At 39.6% G+C, this 12,601-nt stretch overlaps 1 protein-coding gene across 6 annotated transcripts in view; it reads left to right on the forward strand.

The window, feature by feature from the left end:
* The first annotated feature begins 2,427 nt into the window (after positions 1 to 2,427).
* mfge8b (milk fat globule EGF and factor V/VIII domain containing b) overlaps positions 2,428 to 12,601 on the forward strand; it is a 33,981-nt gene continuing 23,807 nt past the window's right edge. For all 6 annotated transcript variants that reach the window (XR_012593678.1, XR_012593679.1, XM_074633872.1 and 3 more), the window contains exon 1: positions 2,428 to 2,636. Coding sequence is in view for 4 of the 6 variants with exons in the window: in XM_074633872.1 (XP_074489973.1) it covers positions 2,567 to 2,636 (70 nt within the window). In the remaining 2 variants the exon portion in view is untranslated. The remainder of the gene's footprint in view (positions 2,637 to 12,601) is intronic.

A 12,601-nucleotide genomic window follows, 5' to 3' on the forward strand; every position in this document is an offset into this window, starting at 1 on the left:
TGAAAACATGAACTAAAGCGGGGGTTCTCAATGTTTTGGGGCCAGGGACCCCTTAAAGGGGAAAACGTTTTCCTGGGACTCCCCTCATAATCGTAACACCGATTAAGCATAATGCTTAAAACCATTTGTACTCTTAAATACCATTTGAACTATTTGTATTCTAAACCTTTTCAACCTAAATACTTCAGACTTGTTTGATAGTGATAAACAGAAACACATTTCAATTTAAATCATGTTAACACCACTTTGTTTGGCCCTGATGTTGCAGGTGTTTTGTGTTTTGGCCGGCATCATGGCTTTGCTAGCACCTGAAGACACAGGACGCATTTAGTCTCATGTCGCTGTCGCTCGATATAACTGTCATCATATTTCCTCCATTTAGCTAATTTGGTCTTAGTGTCACTTGACAATGTGGACTGACTCAAATATTTTTTTATTCTTCTTTCTTTATTTCGTTGCGCCATGAGTGAAGTGACTTATTCATGACAGATTGACGTGATGTGTCACAATCATATCAGAGTTTCTATTGGCCCAAAGCTAACGTGGGTGAAAGTAATGGACACAATATGTTTGTTTTATTGGCGCAAATGGTCCCTATCTGTAGTTATGCACTTTTTAATGATACAGCACAATTTTATAATTTATAGCAAATTATTTTGCGGACCCCCTGACAGAGTGCCACGGACCCCTGGGGGTCCCTGGACCTCACTTTGAGACTCACTGAACTAAAGTAATGTGTCTTTCTTCTGGATGTTTTCATATTCTTATCACAAAACCACCCTGAAAAAAATACCCCATTACAAGTCAAAGTCCTGCATTGATAATGTAAGACAAGTTACATTGCAAAAATTTTATGAGCCCACCATGTTTTTCTAACTAACTAAATACAGCTATCAAATAAATGTCTGTATTTACCATGTACCATGTAGCCTACTCTTACACTTACCTATTGCATATATCTATATGCCACCCACCTAGACTTTTTGGTATTGTATAGCCTATATTGTAAGCTATATATTTTACTATTTGGGGTGGGTGGGAGGTGGGCGTGTCTGTGGCTTTCCCCGTTCACATGTTGAAGTGTCCTTGAGAAAGATACTTAACCCCTTACCTAAGATAGTTAACCCACTTAAATGAGTATTTAGATTAGATCCTGATGGGCAGGTTGCACCTTGCATGGCAGCCTCTGCCATCAGTGTATGAATGTGTGTGTGACTGGGTGAATGAATGCTGACATGTAGGCTAATGTATAAAGCACAAGGGGTCGGAAGACTATAAAAGCTATATAAATGCAAGTCCATTAACCATTCCAAGTCCATTCCCTCTACACTGTAATGAAGTAGGCCAGTTTAACGGTCCCATATTGTAAAAAGTGAGATTTTTTAGGTCTTTTACATTATAATGCAGGTTTAAGTGCTATATAAATACTGTTAAACTATCAAAACGCTCAATATACAGAGAAATACACACAGACCGTATTTAGAAATTGCGCGTTTGAAACAAGCCGTTAGGATTTCTGTCCATTTGTGATGTCACAAATATACACTATTTAGACCCTTTACGCAGTTTTAAACGTAAACATTCTAAATGTGTCCCAGTTTATTTCCTGCTGCAGTGTATGTAAATAACATCAGCTGACAGGAAGTAAACAAGGACTCAAGCTGTTGCCTATCAACACAATTCCGTTACAATGCACTAAAACGGAGCGTTTCAGACAGAGGTTGAATACAGGTGTATTCAGGCAGACAGTATGAGGAAAATAATGTGTTTTTTTTAACATTACAGTATGTAAACATGATCTAATTGGGTTTTTATATATAGCACTTTTGCAGACCTGATTGCTTTTATACTGCTTTTACTCTGTTAATCATCCTGTCATCCACTTTTTATTCTGTTGCACCATCGCACTTTGTTCACTGTGTTATTTTCTATGTTTGTGACTGTTTTTGTTTGTCTGTGTTTGCACCTTGGTCCGCGAGCAACGTCATTTCGTTTTAACCGTGTACTTTGTACGTGGAAAAATTACAATAAGTTAAACTTGAAAACTTGAAGTAATAGAAACACAAAATACAAGTATGAACCTGAATATATGCATGATATGGGACCTTTAAGTAACCCCATGGAAACACTAAATTAGGTCACAGGTTAAATATGGCAGCAACTGCCAAAATTGGGGAGCAATTATTTTCCTCTCAGTTGGTCTTATATTAAAGATCTTAATCAAGAACTTTTAATTAAATGCAGCCCATTAGCTATCAACTGCTTCTTTTGTTTCCAGGGTGATTAACTGCCCTCAGTGGGTGTTGTGTTTTTTTTGGTCACTTGACAGCGGGAAGGGGGCGGCGCTACAATTAGAGAGCCGGGCTGTGATTGGCTGAGAGCTGAGGCGCGTGTGCTCCTGCTCTCCGCCTGCTGCTGCTCTGGGAATTCATCAGAGTGGAGCCGCACAACGAGCTCGAGCCTCTGAAGCACCAACGTCCCGCAGCGCCGCGCTGTCCTCCTGTTGTCCCTTTAACTAGATAAATAACAAACTACAGCTTACCAACAACTGACTGAAACAGCAGCCATGAAGGAGCAGACACGTTTCGTGCTTTGGCTGCAACTTTTAACAGCTTGTGTGGTGTTTGGAGTGAACGGTAAGTTGAACTCTTTATATTTGTGTTTACAGTTCAAACCGTCAACCGTTAATAACGGACCGTTACTGACCGTTGAGGAGTTGCTGTGTCAGTTGTACGTTAAAATTGCTCTTTCTCCGAGTCTTTTTCTCTGTCTTTTTATAAACTACTCAGTGGAAATGTAGTCGTTCATTTGCTTGTTGTTTTTTTATTGTGTGTGTTTGGTATGTGATGAAGTGGCACCGTCAATTCATCACCAAAGTAACGGAGCAGTGGGCTTTTAGTATCTAGTGGTAGTGATGGGAATTTCGGCTCTTTTTAGTGATCCAGATCATTTGACCAGCTCACCAAGAAGATCCGGCTCTTTCGGCTCCCAAACATCTCTTCATTTTAACACTTCTGCCTTTTATAATTCAGCCAAATTTAACTTTAGCTGTTTTGACCTATGATTAGTATGTGTGCACATATATCACTTAAATTATTCGATTTAATTATACTAATCCTTATAATTTCTAGAATACCATAATTTTACATGCTGCTTCATTCCCGCGCACCACACTTCAGTGCATTTTACAACTTTAAAAACGTATTTTAAAAAAAAAAAGAAGGCTATTAGTGTTCGTACTGGGAAGTTGATTCACCTCAGAAAAATGTATCGGCTGAGTTACAGACGTCTCTTTCCCAATGTAAGTCTATGGGAAAAAGTATTTTTGGGCCCAATGGCATCACGTGACGGACATGGAAGTTGCAGTACCGCCGTTTGACCACTGCGAAAGTCCGGATCGTTGACTGGCGCACTTCGTGGGGGCTTGCTCTGTACCTGTAGACAGTCAGCGCGCCGTGCACCCCCGCCCCTCCCTGCTTGATGGTATGATCCTTGTCTGTCATCACCTGATTGGTCCCACGGATGTCAATAACACAACATTCAGTCACAGTCAGTGTATGGAGTGCCCGTGGCGCGGAGAAGATCATCCTATCATTCTGCCTCGTATTAATAATAATTTTTTTTTTTAAGTAAAAAAAAAACAGCCCTCAGACGGGAGCCGGCTCCTATCGTTCACTTAAAAGAGCCGGCTCTTTGAGCTGGCTCGTTCGCGACCGACACATCACTAGCTAGTAGGTGCACAAGTTCAAGCGATCCTCGATTTGAATGAGTATGACAGGACTGAATGTGGGAGAAGTAGTGAGACATTATTTGGCTCTGAAACTGCCAGATTAGACAGTTGAATTTTCAGAGATATTTCATAATTTAAGAAGAATAATGGCCAATGTTGTGCCATGAATGTGTGTATGTGTATAATTTGTATTTAGACAGGTGCATATGAACACTTTTTCAGTTGAAATTGGTGCAAATTTACTTGTAGGTGTAAGATAGGGTTTAATTGCTGATATATCAGGCAGTTATTGGACTTAATTAACCAGGAATTTAATCTCCTGCTAATGTGATGGATTTCACCTCTCCACAGTTGCACTAAATCACACAGTGGCTTTTATTCAGGGTTTATATTAGGGGTTGGGGGAAAAAAATCTATTCACTTATGTATCGCGATTTTGTAGAGCACCCATATACTGACATTTATGTTAAATGCATTAAAATGGTCCCGATGGAGCTGACCATGGATGTATAAAGAGGACAGAGCTGACGGGAGAGCTAGAGACGGACTTGGCGAAGTTAGCGGAAGTATACATATGTGACAACATCTGATTTTCAAAATAAGGTGTTAACAAAGGGTACTGTACATACAAAATACATATATGGAAATAATAATACTTTAAAATTGCAATACATATCGAATCGGCACCCAAGTATCGTTATAGTATCGAATGGGGAGATAGGTTTATCGTCCCCGCCCTACTATTTTCTGACATTTAATAGACAAAACAACTAATTAGTTAATCAAGAAAATAATCAATAGATTCATTGCTAATGAAAACAATGGAGGCAGCCCCAGTTCAGTGTTGAGTGTTTGTGTAGCTCTTACCATCTGCCCGTATTGGGTCTTGTCTTCATGATTTAAGAAGAATAATCATTTGGAGCTGATAATGTAGGTTTTGTAACCAGACACTCTTGTTATGTCTGAATGTATGGTTGCAGAAGTAAAACCTTGGGGCTATTTTTGTGTGCAGAGTGCCCCTTTTTTAAGAAGCAGGACACATACAGGCTGGCTATTATACTTGTCCAGTGTTAACATCATGCCATTGGCAGTTGGCTTTGTTTGCATTTCCATGCATCAAACACATGTAGGGCAGTGGACAAAGGGTAAAAAAAAAAATGCCCTGATTCTCCTGCCTTCATTTTCTGCTCAGGAAGAAAGCATCACATGTCACTCAAGTTTTTTTCTTGGTGTGATGATGTATTTTCCAAATATAAAAAAATGTTCCATTTAGAGCTTTTTTTTGCACATTGACAAAGAGCAGAATTCATGACTTGGGTTGGTGCTGTGTAAATGACAGGTTGTGTATTTCTTCTGATGGACTTTGGACTTTTTGAGTTGGGAAACAGTCAACATGTAATGCCTCATGGATCAATGTTCACAACCAGTGGTCAGGGATCTTTTAAATCTTTCAGAGATTTATTGGAAAATGTGAAGCAAAGTGTATAAAATACTTGCTCAAGATCATTTTATTGAATCCGTATGCAGCATTAAATCTGCCTACGAAACCTTTTTACATACCGTAATTTGTTGTATTCTTTATTTGGATCCCCACCTACAAGAAAACAAGCATAAATTTAAAATCACATAGTATCAATATAATTAGAAATTTGCAAATATAAAGATCAGAATATAAATGAATTGACTTAAACTTACATACAGTCCCTTAAGTTGTTTAAAGAAACACAGCCGTTGTTAAGACCCTATAGTTTACAAAACAATAAATATTGCATTTCACAGTATGTGTGCACATTGTTTCAAATGCTTGTGTTGATCCACTATGTTGACAAACACAGCAGGCTGTAGATGCCAGCATGTGACTTCATTAGGGGATGAGAGGAGATTTTCTCAATTTGGAGATTAACGCAGGTGCTTAACTTGAAACCAGGTTACAGAATGAAATATATTTTTTTACAGATACCCAAGAACTGTTCTGCTAAACTTAGATTTGGACTATATAGCTATATATATACCTTATATAGACCTGCGTGACCAAGAGGCTGCAAAATTTTCCCCGGTGCATCACTTACATAAATGTTTAATACACTTATTTTTGTGTGAATTGAAAGTGAAACAGTATGAAGTGAAGCGTACACATCCCAACATGTTTGCTCCTGGAGGCTCAGGGACGGGACAGCCGTAGAGAATAGGTGTGGTTGCACTGACCACAGCGTTGAGTCACTTTTCTGGATGCAGCCGCCAGCACAGGCATGCCAGTGAACTTCCACCCACGACAGCGCTCGCTTAGACCTCTCCACACTGTCAGGGAGTGGGGGGGACGGGACTTGTTGCTGCTGTGTCATGCAAACTGTTTACAGGGCAGTATAAGAGCTGAGGGAACAGTTTTTCCCTCTGTTTTACCTGATTAGGCTCAATTCAGCAGGTTGTAGCTTACTTGTCCTATCTGTTTGCTGCTGAGGGGAGAGAAGTGGAAAATGGTGTTCTGTGTCGGGGCTGAGGCAGTCTTTTCTCACAACAAGACCACTTAGGGCAACGGAGTGAACCAGGGCTAAATATAGCCAGACGCTGGGCCAATGGCGTGCCATGAATGTGTGTATGTGTATAATTTGTATTTAAACAGGTGCATTTGAACACTTTTTCAGTTGAAATTGGTGCAAATTTACTTGTAGGTGTAAGATAGGGTTTAATTGCAGATATATCAGGCAGTCAATGGTGTTAATTAACCAGGAATTTAATTTCCTGCTAATGTGATGGATGTTCACCTCTCCACAGTTGCACTAAATCATACAGTGACTTTTATTCAGGGTTTATATTAGGAAAGGTTTATTTAGGAAAAATAAAATCGATTCACCTATGTATCGCAATTTTGTAGAGCAACCATATACTGACATTTATGTTAAATGCATTCAAACGGTCCCGATGGAGCTGACCATGGATGTATAAAGAGGACAGAGCTGACGGGAGAGCTAAGACTTGGCGAAGTTAGCGGAAGTACACAACGTCTGGTTTTCAAAATAAGGTGTTAACAAAGGGTAGTGTATATACAAAATGCATATATGAAAATAATAATACTTAAAAATCGCTATACATATCGAATCGGCACCCAAGTATCGTGATAGTATCGAATAGGGAGATATGTGTATCGTCCCAGCCCTACTATTTTCTGACATTTAATAGACAAAACAACTAATCAGTTAATCAAGAAAATAATCAATAGATTCATTGATAATGAAAACAATGGAGGCAGCCCCAGACCAGTGTTGAGTGTTTGTGTAGCTCTTACCATCTGCCTGTATTGGGTCTTGTCTTCAGGCTGCTGTCTTCTTCAGCACTGATGACTTTATCATTACTTTTCCCACCAAATCCCCCAGGACACGACAGGCTCTTTTTCTTCCATTTGAATTTTGAATAGCTTCCTTAATAAATGTTTCATTGCAATATGGAGTGTCTTCTAATTTGGGCCACTTTATTAGTGTCTGTCGCCCCATTTTCCAATCTGCCATGTTGAATATTTTACACGCTGTCATGTGAGCTTAAAAATTGAGCCAAGAACAAAGTTGAATCCAAGAGCAAGAAATGTTTACACAAAATCTTTGTGTTCATATGATCAGAGACACTTAAGTGTTGAAATATAGACACAACTAGGGCTGGGCGATATGAAAAAAGTCTTTGTCCCGATATAGGTCATTTCATATCTCTATAATGATATATATCGCAACATATCATGTTTTCTGGTAAGTCAATAAATAAATATATATATATAAATATATCTATATGAAATGGTAAAGCCTATCTTTTGTATACTCCTGAGTGAATTAAATACTTGACAAATGAAAAGTACTGAGTATTTTCTCATTTTAAGAACTTGAGTGCAAAATAAACATAACAGCCTTAAAGGTCAAGTATGTCGGATCTTGCGGTATCTATCGGTGAGGTGAGATTACAACCAACTGCAGCTTCTCCCGTGTGCCAAGCGTGTTGGAGAGCTACGGTGGCCAACGCAAAAACGGCAATGGCCCTATCTAGAGCCACCTGGCCTAGCCTATATCGTGATAGAAACGATATAGAAAAATTTATCCGATAGACATTTCTATATTGTTTTGACGATATGTATCGTCATATTACCCAGCCCTAGGTACAACTCCATTCAGTTTAGACAGTTGTTGTGACACTACTCCAGCTCTATTTCAGTTACAGCACATCAGAGAAGAGCTTGTTTGGTTGATGGTGCGTGACGCCTGTGTGTATTTTTAGTGGCTGGCCCTTGTTGTTTTATTTTTTTGGAGCAACGGCAGATGGCCGTGTTGCTTTGGAGTAGCGCTTGCAGATTACTGAAAGCTCACCTGCAGCTGGAGTCCTGTTGATCTTAATATTGAAGAGACGGGTTATTTAAGGACTCGGGTAGGCCTGCCCTTGATAAATCCACATCCTGTTACACATGCCCCTCTCCTTTTGTCTCCAGCACTCAGTAAGTGGCAGGTCTTTAGACTAGATGAGCACTCTACAGGTCTCGAGCCTTCTTATTATGCTTCAGCACATCCTTAACAGTTTTTACAAGGGCTGGACGTGAGGGATGCAGGCCTCTCTCCTTTTCTTTCTGGAACACTGAGTTCCCACACTCTTTCCTTCCAGGCTATACGCTTCAGCATGCCAGTGTGTGCGTGACAGAGCAGAGGGCAGAGCGTTTACTGTTTTCAGGCCTCAGGACACATCAGATATGAGCACTGACGTAACCACTCTCACATATAATTCACATGTTCATTCACATGTACAGTATGCAGCCCCTACACAACCACCAGATATGGAGCATGTTGAATTTTTTACTTTAATTCCTTCAAAGCCGTCTTAAACTGTCTCAGCGTATTATTGTTTTGTGTACTACTGATTTATTCCGTGTCATCTTTGATAACTCTAAGTAATTCAGATGAAAGAGATTTTAGCCCATGGCTGCGCACTGTGTGTATTTCCCCAACACGGCAAATTAGTTTTGTCAGTGAACCCTCTCTAAAACACTACAACCCCCAGAAATGATTTTGTCTCGCATCAAACTGATCAAGACTCGCCTGCTCACTTATGTCAAAGCGATTTTTATCCAAAATGCTATTTTATGTCCAAAACCAGTCGCTGTTTCTCTGATATCGCTGCAGTATCTGTCCTCAAACAGTCCACCCCCACCCATATGTCCTGAAATGACTCCCTCGTCTTCATCCTCATTCATGGCGCAGAGCCCTTAAATGACTTCCTAGAGACGGTTTTATCACACAGTCCTGTGGTGATTTCTCTCTTGTTGTGATGTCTGCCTACTTAGCCTTCTAAAAGGGTTATGTTTCCTTTCTGTCTATTCACCTGGGCTCTAATGAGGTCAGAGGTCAAGTGTGTTGACTCCGATTGCAGGTTGATCCTCTCATTAGCAGCCGATTAGCTGGGGACTCCTTCGTCTGTGACGCTCCGACAGGAAACATGTGCACCATGTTTTGTGCTGCCGCTCATTTGTTTCCAAGAAGTAAACACAAAGCTTGTCATGGTCACTCACTCATGCCAGACCCAGCCGCCAGAAGCAAAACGCCAGATATGAGGCTGGTTTCCTGAGAGCTCTTTTTAGCCAAGTTTGCAATACAGAGGTGAAAATAGTTCAATAATTAGGTCAGTACAAGCTTGCTTTATTGATACATCAAGTAGTTACTGTCATCAGAGCATAATAACAGACACTAACAAGATAGATAAAATAGGCTACCTAAATTCTGTGTGATAACTGTATTTCTTTTAGGATATTTGGTATCTTTTGACATGCTTGCATGAAACAAAATATTGATAAACGCACTGACATGATGTCCAGTGTCAAATAAGTACTCACAAACAAATGTCAAGTTATGTAACTTTTAAAACACAATGCACAAATAATGTAGAGTGATTTGGATCTATAAATCTCTATCTGTATCTGTGCCTCTGATTTACAACTCGGATAACATCATTTGTACATCAACTTAGCATTTTTCAACGGCAATATATTTGTGAATCTCCACCTACTTTTGAGACTCTCAATGCACAAATAAATGAAGAGTGATGAAGTTGTGCCTGTAAATCTCTATCTGAGGCTCAAGCTTTTGCAGGATCACATAGGCTACACCTTCTTTTTTGACAGGTCTCATTTGGGACTGAATCATTATGCGATTCTTGCTCTTAACTGCTCCGTGTTTTTTTGTCTGGTATTTGAACCTCATTCTTGGTCTGAGGCATCATGGGAAAGGCACAGACCATGACTCATAAGGAGTGAGAAAGGCACAATGCCCTTTGGAAATGGCTTGTCCTGCCAAACATAACTGCACATACCTTTCTAATCTGTCACTGTGGTGAGGACAAAGTGGGGCACCATGTTGGGTAACACTGCTGTAATTTTGACAAATGTATTAAATGTGTTTTTACTGCATTATTAAATGCTGCAAAATAGATGTTTTTGTGGCTGTAAACTCAGATGAGTCATAGCTGTCTTTAGTAGTTATTACAATTCATATATCAGTGTGTTTATATAATGAAAACAACTGTTTTTGGAATTCAGTCCATGTTTACGGGTCCACGCCCTCATTTACTAGAATATCAAGATGACATTAACATGCTGAGGCTTGTTTTCATTGTGGTTCTTGTAATAAAGGAGTCTCTACTTCAGCAACAACTTTCCTCAGGCACATGTAGCCTGAAGTTGGTTACTATAGACTGGATAAACAGTTTGTGCCCATACTTGATGTATTTTTGGATAGTTTTCCTTATATAGGCAGCTGCTGCAGTTTAAAGGGACGATTTGTCGAAATAACACAAAAGCATTTGTCACTTACATCTCGTGGTATCTAACCATGCAGATAGTTTCTTTTTCCAGGTTATTATATGTACATCCCTGAGATTTTTCTGTTGCCTCCAAAACACAATGGAGGTGATTACAGCATTTAAAAATGGCGATTGAAAAAATTCAACAGCAACATTTCTGTTTCTGTCCACAGTTTTCATGGGCACAATATCTTGAGTAGAAAGTACTTCCAATGAAAACTGTTGAAACTGATATGTTACTATTGAATTTTGAAAATGTTATTTTCTAATGAAGTGAGCACCACAAACGAAATGTCATTCATTTGCACTGTATTGGGGTGGAGGTAGAAATGCAGGGTTTAACGTTAATGTTTTCACTTGCCTGAAGTCAATTTTGACTTGCCCCTATACAAATTGTTTTATTTATAAGCGGTTGTCAAATAACAAAAAAGACCTAAGTTAATTGTCATGTTTAGTCTTGTCATGTAAATGAATCTGGAATTTTGCCCACGTCCTCTAATGCCAACTAAACTCCTGTTTCCAGGATAATTGAAATGTTTTTAAAAACTTTGTCTTTACCCGCCACCAATTTGCCCAATCGGTACTGTGCATGTGCAACTCTCAACAGAGATGAGAAGGAAGCGAGATGACTCACTCCGTAGTTACTTCCATCACCAGCTCTGGAAAAAACAAAGTTATTTTTTTACCACTTCCCCGATCGGGCAAGGGAGTTGCTAGATTTACTAGCCCAAAATGGTATTGCACTTGCCCCGGGCAAAAGGGCAATCCTTAATGTTGAGCCCTGAAATGTCAGAGATGAACATCCCATAACCTGAGCACATAGCCTAAAAGCAAAATTCTCTACAAGGCTAGTTATCACTAGAGGTTAGTGAGGTCTCCGACCCTTTAAATTGTGGTGTGTCAGTTTGAATAATTTAAATCAAAACCTATTTTTCTGCAGTGATTTCTCAATAAACTAAACTGAAACTGCAGTCACAGATTTCTCTTGTAATATTATATTATTATATCTTGCTACTCTGAAACTGTATTCCTCTGTCAGCTGAAGATAATGAGGATGAACAAGTCTCTGTTTCCTCTGAATCAACACTTGATGTGGGGTGGAAACCACATAACTGCATATTTTCTCTAAGTGGTTGAATTCAAAGTCATTTTTTTAGTTTTAGTGTGTGTCCTGACCCTTCTGCAAAGCAAAACCTGTTGAAATCCCATCGTATTCCAAATATACTGAATAGGGGAAAGAAATAAACACTCTTTTCTTCATCACATGTGGTTTTATGGATGGGGGTTTTACAGACAGTGGCATCTCTGGAGATTTTCAAGGAGGCTCTGGTGGTTTAACCACTGTCTCTTTGCTAACCACCTTGACTAATACGTCACTAATTTAATTTCCTCAATAAAACCCCCAGCTAAATTACCCTTCAGACCACAAGCAACAATTACAGAGACAGTTAAATGACGCAGGGTGACTCTCTTATTTCCTATTTCTTGATTTTTTTAAGTTCATCAGTCAGACTGTTCCATTAAAGTGTTCTTGGAAGGTCATCTATTTAGCATTGTTATTTCTTATCCTTAAGAGGGTTTCCTGAAGGGAGCTGCCTGCCAGTGTAGGAAGGGAGGCTGTGTTCCTTCCTTCCCAAAGATAAACAGGCAGCAACTTTTGGATAAGGATGTGTTGGCAGTGCCAACCAAGGCTGTTGCCAAACAGTCCCACAAGATGTGAACGCACTTGAAGGCCATGACACTGGATACAGCACTGATAACACTGGACATCCATGGGAAGCGCAGTCCCGTAGATAAACAGCCAGACAGGATGTTGGCAGTGGATCTCTTTCATTTCTCATTCTCCCTTCTCTCTCAGTGAACATGACGCAAATTCCAGCCTACATATCCTTGATTGCTGATGGATAATAAATCCAGAGAGTCCAGATTTTGTACATAAGAGGTTAAGATAGAACTGCAATTTACAAACTACAGTATTTTCCAACTCCCAGCTTTCACACTGGAACCAACTCGTTTGGAAACTTTCTTCTCCTATATCACGAAAATAGTTCA

This window comes from Sebastes fasciatus, chromosome 4 (genome assembly GCF_043250625.1).
Source record: "Sebastes fasciatus isolate fSebFas1 chromosome 4, fSebFas1.pri, whole genome shotgun sequence".
Taxonomy (NCBI): Eukaryota; Metazoa; Chordata; class Actinopteri; order Perciformes; family Sebastidae; genus Sebastes; species Sebastes fasciatus.